The following is a 13635-nucleotide window of genomic DNA, read 5'->3' on the forward strand; positions in this document are numbered from 1 at the left end:
GGGTTTTGGCTCGATTCCGTCTGAGAAGACATTTGAGAGTTCTTGTGAGCAGGGGGCTGTAACAGAGGGGATTAACAAGGATGAATAATCAAATCCCAGGACGGTCCCAGGGTGGTGGACTGTGGCATGGAGGAGAGAGCCTGGGGGCTGGTTTTAAAATAAGCTGGGGACGACCTCCCTGAACCTCAGTTTCTTAATTTATAAAATAAAGATGATAATACCTCAGAGATTTACTCTGGAAGCAACATAAACTAACAGCTATGAAAGCACTTTGGAAAGGAAAACGGGGCACATTATGTAAAGGGGGAATGGCTATTTTCTTGGGGGAAATAATTTCCCAAGTTGGAAGGAGAAGAATGAGACAGGAGTCAGCTTTTCGTTATCCTCATTTCACAGGCTAAGCAGAAAGGCGATGCCCAGCGGAGGTCCACAGTGCCGAATGCCGTCACCAGGACACTCGCTCTCTCTCTTCGCCAAGTGGGACCCTTTCCCTTTTAAAATATTCAGGATTCCGTTGGGTGGGGTGGCTCATGCCTGCAATCCTAGCACTCTGGGAGGCTGAGGTGGGAGGATCGCTCCCAGTTTCAACTCAGGTGTTCAAACTGCGCCTCTACTAAAAATAGAAAAATTAGCTGGGCATCGTGGCGTGCATGTCTGTAGTCCCAAGTACTCAGGAGGCTGATGCAGGAGGATCGCTTGAGCCCAGGAGTTCAAGACCAGCCTGAGCAAGAGCGAGACCCATCTCTACCAAAAAACAGAAAGAAAGAATACTTAGCTGGGCACAGTGGCGTGCACCTGGAGCCCCAGCTATTTGGGAGACTGAGGCAGGAGGTTCACTTGAGCCCAGGAATTTGAGGCTGCAGTGAGCCCTGATGATGTCACTGCACTCCAGCCTGGGCACCAGAGTGAGACTCTGTCTCAGAAAAAAATTCAGGATTCTTTTATGTAATTGACTCCAATCTATTGCATTGACATTTAACCTGTGTTCCCTGCTTGATAAGGAGTCATAAGACCTGAACCAAAGTCTCTGATAAAACAGAAGGCAGTGGAGAAGACGAACAAAACCACCTAGAACCCAGATGGCCATGAAAAAAGACCTCAGGTTACTCTCCCCATTTATCATACCCTGCTTATGATATATTAGTATACTAAAAAATACTCCCATTGGCACCATGACAGTTTACAAATGCCATGGCAACTCCCAGAAGTTACCTATACAGTTTAAAAAGGGGAGAAACCCTCTGTTCCAGGAACCTTTCCCAGAAATCTTATGATTAATCCTCTCTCTGCTTAACACAAAATTAAATAGAAAGTATAAAATAAGACTCCAGGAACTCACAAAGTGTGACTCTCTGTTACTCTGAGAGAGAGCCACTGACTTGTCTATGGGGCCGGCCTCCATTTTATTTCTTTTCTTACTTTAATAAACTTGCTTTTGCTTTACTCTGTCTGCTTGCTCTTAAGTTCTTTCCTGCAGGAAGCCAAGAGCCCACTTTTGGGGTTTTGGGGTCCACTTTCCCCAGCACCTAATGTGGGGTAAAGAGAGATACTCACCCAGACCCCAAATGGAGACCATATGGCACCCCATTCTGACCTGACAGATGGATGAGGTTCCTTTTGTCAAATCTGGTTGCTGCTCTGTGAATAACTAACATGCTGATACACCCTCTGTAAATCCTGTGTTTTGTAATCTTTCACTTTCTAGGAACTAGACTGCATGCTTATGCTTATTCTGCTACTGCAACATATATCTAACACAATAGAAGATAGAACTGGAGGATAGAGGAATAAAAAGTCATACAGAAAATAAATAGCAAAATGACAGATGCAAATCCTTACTTATCATACTTACATTACATGTAAATGAATTCAACACTACAATGAAAAGGCAGAGATTTGCCTAGGAGATAAAATACATGATTTAACTATGTGGTGTATTAGAAACATACTTTATATTCAGAGACACAAATAGGTTGAAAGTTTAAAAACAGTAATTTTTAGTTGCATATATGTTTACATATATTCTGTTCTTTTGGGGTGGAGTGCAGTATATTTTTCCAGAAATTGAGAAGCTAATCCTAAAATTCATACAGAAATACAAGGGACCCAGAAGAGCTACAATAATTCTGAAAAAGTTAAAAGATTCACACATCTCAATTTCAAAACTTACTGAAAAGCTATAGTAATCAAGATAGTGGGTAGATAGCTAGGTAGATCAATGAAATAGAATTGAGAGTCCAAAAATAAACTCATACATCTATGGCTAACTGATTTTTGACCAGGGTACCAAGGCCACTCAGTGGGGAAAGAATAGTCTCTTCAACAGCTGGTGCTGGGACAACTGGATTTTCATATGCAAGTGAATGAAATTAGACCCCTACTTCACACTGTATGCAAAAATTAATTCAAAATAGATCAGTGACTTAAATACAAGAGCTAAATTCATATAACTCTTAAAGGAAAACACAGGGGTCAGTATTAGTGGCCTTGCAGTAGCCAATTATTTTAGACATCAAAATAAAAGCACAAACAACAAAAGACAGATACACTGGACTTCCTGGAAGTTAAAAACTTTTGTACTTCAAAGGACACCATCAAGAAAATGAAAAGACTCCCCCAAAATGTAAGACAATGTTTGGAAAGTATATATCTTATAAGGCACTTGTATCCAGAATATTTGAAGAACTCTGACAATTCAACAATTAAAAGACAACAACCTAATTTTAAAATGGACAGAGCATTTGAATAGATAATTCTCAATATAAAACATACAAATAGCTAAGACTAACAAGCTCATGAAATGTTGCTCACCATAGTCATTAGCAAAATGCAAATCAAAATCACAATGGGGCCGGGCGCGGTGGCTCACGCCTGTAATCCTAGACCTCTGGGAGGCCAAGGCGGGTGGATCTGAGCTCAGGAGTTTGAGACCAGCCTGAGCGAGACCCCGTCTCTACTAAAAATAGAAAGAAATTATCTGGCCAACTAAAAATATATATAGAAAAAAATTAGCTGGGCATGGTGGCGCATGCCTGTAGTCCCAGCTACTGGGGAGGCTGAGGCAGGAGGATCGCCTAAGCCCAGGAGTTTGAGGTTGCTGTGAGCTAGGCTGATGCCACGGCACTCACTCTAGCCTGGACAACAAAGTGAGACTCTGTCTCGAAAAAAAAAAAAAAATCACAATGGGATACCACTTCACTTCAACTAGGATGGTTATAAACAAAAAGGACCAAAACAAGTGTTGGTGAAAATGTGGAGAAATTATAACCCTCAAACATTGTCTGTGGGACTAGCATTTCCTCAAAATGTTAAACATAAATTATTAAACTATAAGTCCCAGCAGTTCCACTCCTAAGTATATATCCAAGAAAATTAAAAAATGCATGTTCGTACAAAAAATTGCACAATATTCATAAACAGGATTTTTCATAATAGTCAAAAACTAAAACCCAAATGTTTTTCAATTAATATGTAAATTTTTTTAAATGTGATGTATTCTTATAATGGAGTATTCATTGACAATAAAAATATATGAAGTATTGAGAGAATCTTAAAAACATTATGCCATATGATAGAAGCCAGTAACAAAAGCTCCCACGTTATATAATTTTGTTCATATGAAATGTTCAAAATAGTCAAATTCATACAAACAGAAAGTAAATTAGTGGTTACTAGGAGCAGAGGAAAAGAAGGATATTGATTTACTGCTAAAGGATATGGGGTTTCCTTTTAGAGTGATAAAAATGTTCTGGAATTAAATGGTGGTGATGGTTGCACAACCATTAATTGTATACATAAAACAGATGAATTTTCTAGGATGTGATTTATGCCTCAGTAAAGCTGGCATTTTAAAAAGATAATTAGCATAATATGAAGAAAATCATACATCATCTTAATAGGTAGAGAAAAATCATTTGATAAACTTCAAAACCCATTCATGATTTAAAAAAAAAATCTTAGCAAACTACAAATAGACAAAATCTGACCAAGACTATCCATAAAAGCCCTTCAGCAAACATCATAGTTAAAAGGAAAGCAATATGGAGATACCTCAAAGAGCTAAAAGTAGAACTACCATTTGATCCAACAATCCCATTACTGGGCATCTATCCAAAGGAAAAAAATACATTCTGTAACAAAGATATCTGCACTCGAACATTTATAGCAGCACAATTCGTAATCGCTGAGATGTGGAAACAACCCAAGTGCCCATCAGTACATTAATAAAATGCGGTATATGTATATCATGGAGTTCTACTCACTCACAAAAAACAATGGTGATCTAGCACCTCTTGTATTATCTTGGATAGAGCTGGAGCCCATTCTGCTAAGTGAACTACCCCAAGAATGGAAAAACAAGCACCACATGTACTCACCATCAAATTGGTATTACCTGATCAACACTTAAGTGTGCATATATTAGTAACATTCATCAGGTGTTGGGCAGGTGGGAGTGGGGAGGGTGTGGTGTGCACCCTCTGGGGGATGGACATGCTTGAAGCTCTGACTCAGGTGGTGCAAAGGCAATATATGGAACCTAAACATTTGTACCTCTGTAATATGCTGAAATAAAAAAAAAATTTTTTTTAAATGAAACGTTGGAAACTTTCTCTCTGACATAGGAGAAACAGAAAGCATAATGATTGTAAAGGAGGAAACAAACTGTCATTATTATAGATGACATGATTGTATGCTAGAAAATTCAAATGAATCTATAGAGAAACTGTGAAAATTGTTAAGTGATTTATCAAAGTTTATGGATACAGAGAAACAGAAAATAAAATAAATTTTTAAAAATATCATTTATAATAACATCAAAAATACCAGAGACTCACAAATAAATCTAAAGGAAGATGGGCAAGATCTAGATATTTAAACCTATAACAGATTACTGAGAGAAATTTTTAAACACCTCATTTAAAATATCCAATATTACCATGGTGTATCACTTTCATGGATTGGAAGACTCAGTGTTATAAAGCTGTTCTCTCCAATTTGATCTATAGATTTAATGCAGTCCCAATTTAAAAACAAAACAAAAACAGCATTTGTAGAAATTACAAGGTGATTAAAAAATGTGTATTAAATGCAAAGGGCCCCAAAGAGCCAAATGGTCTTTAAGAACAAGAAAAAAATGGAGGATGTATAATATTCAATATAAAGACTTATTATAAAGTTATAGTAATCCTGACAGTGAAATAGAGGGTCCAGAAATAGACACATAACTAATCACTTGATTACAGTGCAGAGGGAAAGAATTGTCCTCTAAATAAACAAAGGGTGGTGAGTCAATTGAATATGCATGCAGAAAAAAAAATTAATCTCTACTTTTCACTTTTTACCATACACTAAAATTAATTCCATAATTATGGTAGATGTAAAACTGAATGTTAAAACAATAAATCTCCTAGAAGAAACACAGGAGAAAAACTTCTATGTTTTAGGGTAAGTACAGATTTCTTAAGAAACAAAAAACTAATCACAAAAGATTGATAACATAGACCCATTAAAATTCAGACCTCTATTCCATAGTAGATGCCAATAAAAGAATGGAAAGGTAAGCCAGAGTGTGAGATATTTGCAACACATATATCCAACAGATCATTTCTATCCAGAATTCATACAAAACTACAAATTGATGACAAAAAGACAGACCATCAAATGGGCAAAATATTGGGACAGACCCTTCACAAATAGGGATATTCAAATGGTCAAAAATTTTAGAAATTTGACCAAATTCATCAGGAAAATGCAACTTACAACCACAAAGAGATACTACAATACTCCCACCAAAATAATTAAAATGAGAAAGGCTGACAACGCCAAGGATTGGGAAGGATTTAGAACAGCTGTAACTTTCACATAGAGCTGGTAGGAGTTTAAACTGGTACAACCACCTTAGAAAACTTTTTGCTGAACAAACACATAACCCTGTTCAAAGACATATACAAGAATAGTAATAGCATCCCTCTTCCCAGTAGCTGAAAACTGGGAACAATTCAAATTTCCATCAACAGTAGAATGAAAAAACGTGATATAATACAATGACATATCACAATGCTACATAACAACGAGAACGAAGGAACCACAACAAGATGAAAACGTTGTTACACACAAATAAAAATTTCTAAAAATGAAATGAAACACAAACACCTACTTTGCTTTCCGTCTTCCTGCTGCGGTGAGAAGCAAGTCCTGCTGACGTTGCTGCTTCCGGTTTGGTTTTGAAACTGGGAGCATTTAAGGAAATCAGGCCAGGTGTAATTAATCATCCCCAGGACTGACTCGCAGCCTTCTCTGGCTGCCTCACAGAAGGACCTACAGGGCAGGAGTCCGCGCCTAGAAGAAAAGGGAAAGGGGAAAATGAATGTTTTCTCAAAACACTTCTCGAAATAATAATGAAATTAAAGAAAAGTTGGCCACCAGTGCTGTAAGATTATTTTAATTTATATTTGCTATAGTCAACAACTTAACTTTCTACATTCAGTCCTTTGATGATTTCAGCCACTCTACTGTCTTGATTCTAGAGAGAATAAGCTAGTTTTTTAATATATCATCTATCTCTTGTAGAAGAATTTATCCCAAATAATTTTAAGTTACCTGTCCTAAAATATATTTGTCAGCCAAAAAGAGCTCTATTTAATATCAAAAGAGGAAAATTAACGTGGAAATGGAGGCCACCCAATTGCAAAGGCAGAGGTAGGTCACAAATAAGTTATTTGGATATTTTTATGATCCCTTTGAGAAATGCAAAGTATCTCCAAAATGCAGACAGAGTGTAAACCGTTCCTTAACTTCCCTAACCTCCCTGGAAAAGAAACATTACACAGACAGGTAGAAACTTGGAAGACCTTGTAGAGTTATTTATCTTTTCAGATGTCTGGTCTGTGTTCTGCAAAGTAGAAAAATGCAAACAATTGTCCGTTAATGGTCAGAGTAATGATACCCCTGGAACTTGTCTTACTCACTTGACGTGCAATTGAACACCCCTAGATCCACCGCTCTGCGAGTGGAGACTAAGAGGCGAACGACGCCAAGACCATTGCACCTGTTTCCTTGCAGCCCAGGTGGTCTTTTCTACCCTACAGCTACCAGCTGCATCTCTCACCCTGGCTGGTTATCAGGTAAAGGCACTTCTAATAGTTTTATGGAAACTGTACACGTCAGTCAAACGAAAGCATCTGCTTCACAAATGGAGATTAAATAAGAGATCCCAGAAGCATATAATGTTAGGTCTGTAAGAAACCTTGCACGACACCTCATTCAAACCCTTCATTTGAGACAGGCCCAGGAAGATTCTGGTACGAACTCAAGATCAAACAGCTCCCAGTGGCAGAAGCAGGAACACCCACTTTCCCACATCATCCCTTCTCCTATAAGGACCTAGTAATTGGGCTTTAAAACCTCCTTGGTCAAACAAGCACATTTAAAATATCTTCTTCATACTTCTTTAGATTACAGAAACATAGGGGTGCCATTGCCAGCCATTGAGATAAAACGGAACCAATAGGGTCTGTAAAAGAATCTTGGGGAAGAGATCTTGTTATACATAAAAATGGAAAAGGGGAACTCAACACTTACATTCGGATAAAAATATATGTGACCTACCTCTCAAAAAGTCACTTTAAAAACTGAGCATCTTTTAGAATCCTGATATTTACCTAATTATCTACATACATATGTAGGTGGATTTGATAGTGCACACGTGGAAAGAGAGGTTTTGCATTGGAAAGAATTAGTTTTAGGATATAAAATATGAAACTGACCCAGGTAAGTATCTTGGCATAAACAAGACACCTGAATGCTGTTCAGGAAATACTTATAGACTAAGAAAGTATCACTTAAATAACATTGTTTTGAAATATTTCCTGTTCTAAATCTTATTCCAGAGAGGTTAGAGATGGCATTTTCTCAAAGAAAACTAAGACACACAGTTAAGGAATGTGGAGAACATAGAATCACTACACAATTACTTACCCTTTGCCAGGCACTGTGCTAAGTGCTACACACACGACCTCATTTATTTCTCACGACGGCTCTTTGCTACAGGTACTGTGACTGTCACCTCTAACACACAAATAAGGAAACTGAAGCACAGGAAAAATAAGAGATTTGTCCACGTTCACTGAGGTAATGAGTGTCAGAGCCAGGATTAGAACTCGGGCAGTTGGACCCGAGGACCCACTTTATTAACTACCACATTACAGGAAAGTCCTGCCTTCACGAATGTATGTTCCCAAAGCACAACTCAAGGACAGTTTAAAACCTGATATGCACTTTCCCAAGGGCACAACCATCTACATGGTGGCTGGGATCTCCCTTCCTTCTACAAAATCGTAGTAAACCTACAGTGAGTCACAGCATTTGCCAAAGGGGCCAAGGAACACACGGAAGGGGTGGAGATGTTTCTGCTTTCTTTTCTAGGTGTGGGTCAGCCCACAGTAAAGCTATAACACAAGCCAGGCTTGTCCTGAGCCTTCCTCCTGTGCCTCCTAGTCTGTGACCAGGGTCCCAGTGTCCCCATACTGTCCTGACCACCTCGACACCTGCACCCCGCCCAGACGGCCACCTCTACCAGAGTACTCAAAACATACTCTTCCCCTCCTGCAATCAAAACTGCGGTCCCAGTTGTAGCTGGTCTCAACTAGGCTTTGAAATAAGAAAAGAGATGAAGAAAACACAGAGGAATACATAATAACAGATGGACACTTAACCCTCACGGAGAATTTTTGCATCTTTAGAAAAAGACTGCTTGCTAGGCAAAGGACTCTCTAATCGATGACATTCCAGATACTATTTAAAGGGGGAAAAAATCATCCAACATTCTCTGAAGGTGGGGAAGATCGCTGCAAAGCTGAAGAACACTTGAGGGTGCAACTTTCCCAGGTGGTTCCTGGACATTCTCCTACTGCCGAACCCACCTGTTTTTTGGATCATTCCACATCTTTTCTCAGAATCTTTTAGGGCAACAGCAATGAAGTTTCACGCTGGGTCCAGCAGACTGTTTTCATGTTCTAAAGTTAAGTCTCCAACTCAGAAACCGACTCATTGCCACTGACTCTTACAGGAAAACCTTAAGTCTATCACCCCACAACTTTCATGTGGCCGCTCCTCCACTGTCTGGCCTCAGGCCCACAGTTCACTCCTGCCAAGACTCAGTTTCCTCATTTAAAAAGTGAGGGGTTTGGAAGAGCCGGAGTTTGGACCATTTTTCATGGTCCTTTTACCGCGAACATTCTCTAAATCAAAATCCATCCTTTAAGGCGAGATTTCTCAGAAGAGCACCGATAATCCCGGCAGCTTTGCTAAATTTCAAAAGGTAACAGATATTTTTCTTGAGATTTGTTCTGGAAATACACAGAGACATTAAAATACCATTAGGCTCTCCAATTCTAAAAATAGGGCCTAAGAAAAATGTCTAGAGTGTTTCCAAATAGCTCTCATAAGAGGTGTAACCAACTGAGACCCACAAATTTCACATTGCTGAGCCAGGACGTGTGCAATAGTGATAGAGTATTAATAACTAGCAGCCCTTTCAAAGCATGAGCAAGATGAGGAGCCATTTGTTCCTGCATTGCATGAAACTCAACTGCCTGTGAATCGTTAAAGTATTTTCCTTTTCATCACTTCGAACAGCGTGGTGAGACAGGCCACACTATTTTGGAATATGCATCTATATCCAAGCAACGAGCAGACTGACAACTGAAAAACAGGGGGCAGCACAGGGAAGGAGACCACTTTGGCTATCAGAATCCTGTTTTAGAAATGGTGATTATTCTTAATTGATGTGTGAAGTGCATTTGGTGTCGTGCAAAGGTTCCTAGCACATTGCAACTAAAGTTAAAGCAGAAAGTTCTTATGCCACCTCCAATAATTATTTAATAATTATTAAATACTTATTGAAATAGTTGATAAATGAACAAATAATACTACAATATGGTGATAGGGAGGTTTTTGTGGTGTTTTCACTAGGAAGGATGTTCTAAAATGATTTATCTGCCAAAAAAAATTGTACGGTTTACCTCTAAAATTTGTAGAGAATTTACTTTCCAAAAGTATTGTTAGGATGTATCTATCAAAAAAAAAGGTATAGATTTTATCTACCAAAAATGTTCTGAGAAGGACATGAAGTTAAAATTACTGAATAAGCTACTGCCACAAATCAGGCTTATATAGCTAATGAATTTTTAAGTTTTAGAAATCATTTTTTCCTAACCTTTTATTTTGAACTTCTTTTAGACTTACAGAAAAGTTATAAAAAAAGGACAGCAAGTTTCCATAAGGCCTTTCTCTAGGTTCCCTTAAGGTAAACATTTTACATAGCTATAGTATAATGATTAGAACCAGGAAATTAGCATTGATACAATACCTTTAACTGAACAAAGGACTCTATTCAAATATTTCCAGAATTGCCATTCAAGGTGCCACATTGTATTTAGTTGTCACTTTTTACTTTTGGCAAATAAACTAACTGAATGTATTAGGAGGACTAAGGATTTAAAACTTTTTCTTCATGAAAAAACAGAAGAGTCTTTGCGACAGGCAGGCTCTAAGATGGTCCCCAGCACTCTGTGTCTCCTGCCACTCAGGCCCTGTGTGATCCCTTTCTCTGGAGAGTGGGCCGGCCTGGTGACTGACTTCCAGCCAACAGAAGGTAATGGGATGTCACTTCCGTCATTAGACCACATAAGACTGTGACTTCTGCCTGGCTAGCAGATGCACTCCCCACCTGGCATTGATGAAGCCAGTTGCCATATTGGAGAGTTCCACACAGCAGTGACTACAGGTGGCCTCTGGCCAACAGCCAGCTAGGAACTAAGGCCCTCAGTCCAGCAGCCCTTGAGGAGCTAAAATTCTTCCAACAATCGTGAGCTTAGAAGTGGATCTTTCCACAGGCAAAGACCTCACCCTGCCAACACCTTTATTAAACCACGTGACAGACCCTGAAGCAGAGGACCCAGCTAAGCAACTCCCAGATCCCTGCCCCACAGAAGCTGTGCGATAATAGGTGTGTGTTGTCCGTATCCGTCTAATTTGTTACACAGCAGTAGGTAGCTAATACAGTCGTCTTTGACACCTCGTGCTGTCAGAGGTGTGCTACTAAGTTGGATGTCCTACTCATTAATGAGACTCACACAACCCTCTAGAAATACATTCCTGAATTTGCCTGTTAGGCTGAGCTGTTCAGTGAACAATACTCACGAAGTCACAGCCACAGGCAGCTCCCAGAGCTGCAGACCTTACCTGGTCATGGAGAGAATGTGAATGTTGGCAGGATCTTGCAAGATAATCTACTCCCACGTCCTCCCTTTACACTGTGAGGAAACTGAAACCTACAGGAGAACTCTCATGGCCAGAGACTGGGACTCCAGCCCAGTGCTCCCCCATATGGCCTCGTCTCACAACATGAGCCACAGAAAACACAGAAACATAAATCCACAAATGACACAGGAGCGTGAATTCATCACCACTGCTGGAAAACACAGAGACAACAGACGGCGTCTCCCTCCCATGGGCCAACAGCATTCGGTGCCTCGGTCAGCACGCTCTGGCGCCCTCAAGAGCCCTTGTAAGAGGTTAGGGTTAGATGGGGTGGGAGAGAGGCAGGAAAGAGGCTTCCTTGGTTCCCACCACCTCCAGCCACAGGGCTGGAGCACTGTGCAAGTGAACGTTTACAGTTGTCATTGTCTCACCTCAGAAGTCAAATAATGGAAGAAGCTGGGATATTTCTTGGTCACGTTGGTCTGCAACTCTAAAACCCAAGACTGTGTCTTTTTTTTCAATTACAGTCGTCATGATTCCAACAGGAAAGAGATGACGCACTAAAAGCAGGATCCCTGCAGCGTGTTTGATGAAAGGCCCACTTACAAAGGTGCAGGCTGAGTTGAGCACAACCAACAAGAGCCGTTAGCACCCCAGGTGTAAGAGACAAGGGGAAGGAGCAGTCGCATGGGGAAGTCACACCCTCTCACGGTGGGCTGCAGTCACCCCATGTAACAGGGCAGGGGGACCACCAGCGGGTCCCTGCCCAGCCTGCCTGTTCTCCCACACGCTCATCTCCTGCTGGTGGCTCCCATCGGCGGAACCCAGCAGGAACTAGAAAATAGCCATGGTTGAAACTCACCCCCGGGGAAGGGCTGGAACAGGAGGGGTGGAAAGTAGACACACGGAAGAAAAGGGAAATAGCCAGCACACAACTTCAGACCTCACATCTAGTTCAAGCTCAACAAATACTTGTTAAGGGATAAAACACAGTGGCGTGTAAGTAGATAATTAAACCATTATTAGCTTGAAATCTGGTGGGACTGCTTACATCAGAGAAATCAACAACTGCTACAAATGATGGTTTTGTTGTTGGTTTTGTTTTTTTTTTTTTGTCAGGAATCTGGTTCACCAGCACACCACTGAATAAAAATATAAATCAAGTCATCTCCTACAGAAGAAAAGCTGTTTTTGTTTCCACTCAAAGGAAAATTATTGTCATGCACTTCTTGAACCAGAGTAAGAAATTATCTCAGCATTAACTCCTTATCCGCCACGGTCACCACCTCTCCTCCCCTCGTATGTGTCATTCATCTTGGTGGTAACACCCTCCACCCAAGTCTCCAGGCCCAAAAACTTTTGCCTCACCTTCAAGCTCACCATCCGTGTGCAATTAGTCACTAAATACTGCCACTATTACTTCCTAAAATCCTTCAGATCCATTTGTTCCTCTCTCTCCCGTCTTATGTTCCAGTAAAATCAAACCAGCCGTAGTTCCTCTAACATATGGCAGGCCTGTTACTCCACCCGAAATGCCTTCTTCCCCACCTTGTTCACATGGCAAACTTTTCTTCCTCCCCCAAAACTCGTTTCAGCTGTTACGTCCTCCCTGCTAGTAACCTTCTCTGGTAATGCCAGGTGGAACGAACCCTCCCAATTCTCTGTGACCCCCACGCCTTGAAAACTGACCACATCGTACAGCAATTTCATTGTGTTCACGGCTGGTCTCTATTATGCTGAGTGCCTTGAAGGTAGTCCTGTGTTTTATTCATCTGCATATCCCCAGCATCAAGCCATGCACCTGGCACACTGTAGGTGCCCAATAAGTGTTTGATAAAAGAATAAATAAATTGGTAGTTTCCCCAACATCCTTGTCGAATAAACTGATGTCAGGAGCTGAGGGAGCTTCCAAGCTCTCTGCGTTCCTGGCAAGGCCCTGCTTTCCCTCCCCTCATGCCAACGCCCGTACACCCCTGCTCTTGGCCACAGTAGCTGCCTACAGGACTGATCCCATCAACCCGTCTTTTCCCGCTTTGGTCAGTTACCACAGGACACGCGGGAGACCCAGCTGGCCCTCAAGTCCTGGCCTCCCACATCCTCGCGGATCAAAGCAAATTTCTCCGCGAGGCTTTCCTGAACAACGCTCTGCTTAAAATTGCACCTCCTGTCACCATGCCCCACGCGCCCAAGGCTCTCCATCCCCTGCTTTCCTTTTTCCATTGCACTTATCACCATCTCACAAACTAGGATTTATTCGTTGTCTATTTGCTTATCACCGATCTCTCACCAATATAACATGAGCTCCGTGAGGCTCCATAAGTATTCTTATCTAGTTTATTTGTAGTTACATCCCGACTGTGCACAGTCAACACT

The 13635-nt window shown here is 40.8% G+C and overlaps 1 protein-coding gene across 4 annotated transcripts in view; it reads right to left on the bottom strand.

Annotated features, from left to right (window-relative positions):
- The window catches only part of CORIN (corin, serine peptidase), a 180032-nt gene that overhangs the window by 96307 nt on the left and 70090 nt on the right, over positions 1 to 13635 (bottom strand). For all 4 annotated transcript variants that reach the window (XM_045532957.1, XM_045532959.1, XM_045532958.1 and 1 more), the window contains exon 5: positions 6158 to 6339. In XM_045532957.1, the coding sequence (XP_045388913.1) occupies positions 6158 to 6339 (182 nt within the window). The remainder of the gene's footprint in view (positions 1 to 6157; positions 6340 to 13635) is intronic.

This window comes from Lemur catta, chromosome 19 (assembly GCF_020740605.2).
Source record: "Lemur catta isolate mLemCat1 chromosome 19, mLemCat1.pri, whole genome shotgun sequence".
NCBI classification, from domain to species: domain Eukaryota; kingdom Metazoa; phylum Chordata; class Mammalia; order Primates; family Lemuridae; genus Lemur; species Lemur catta.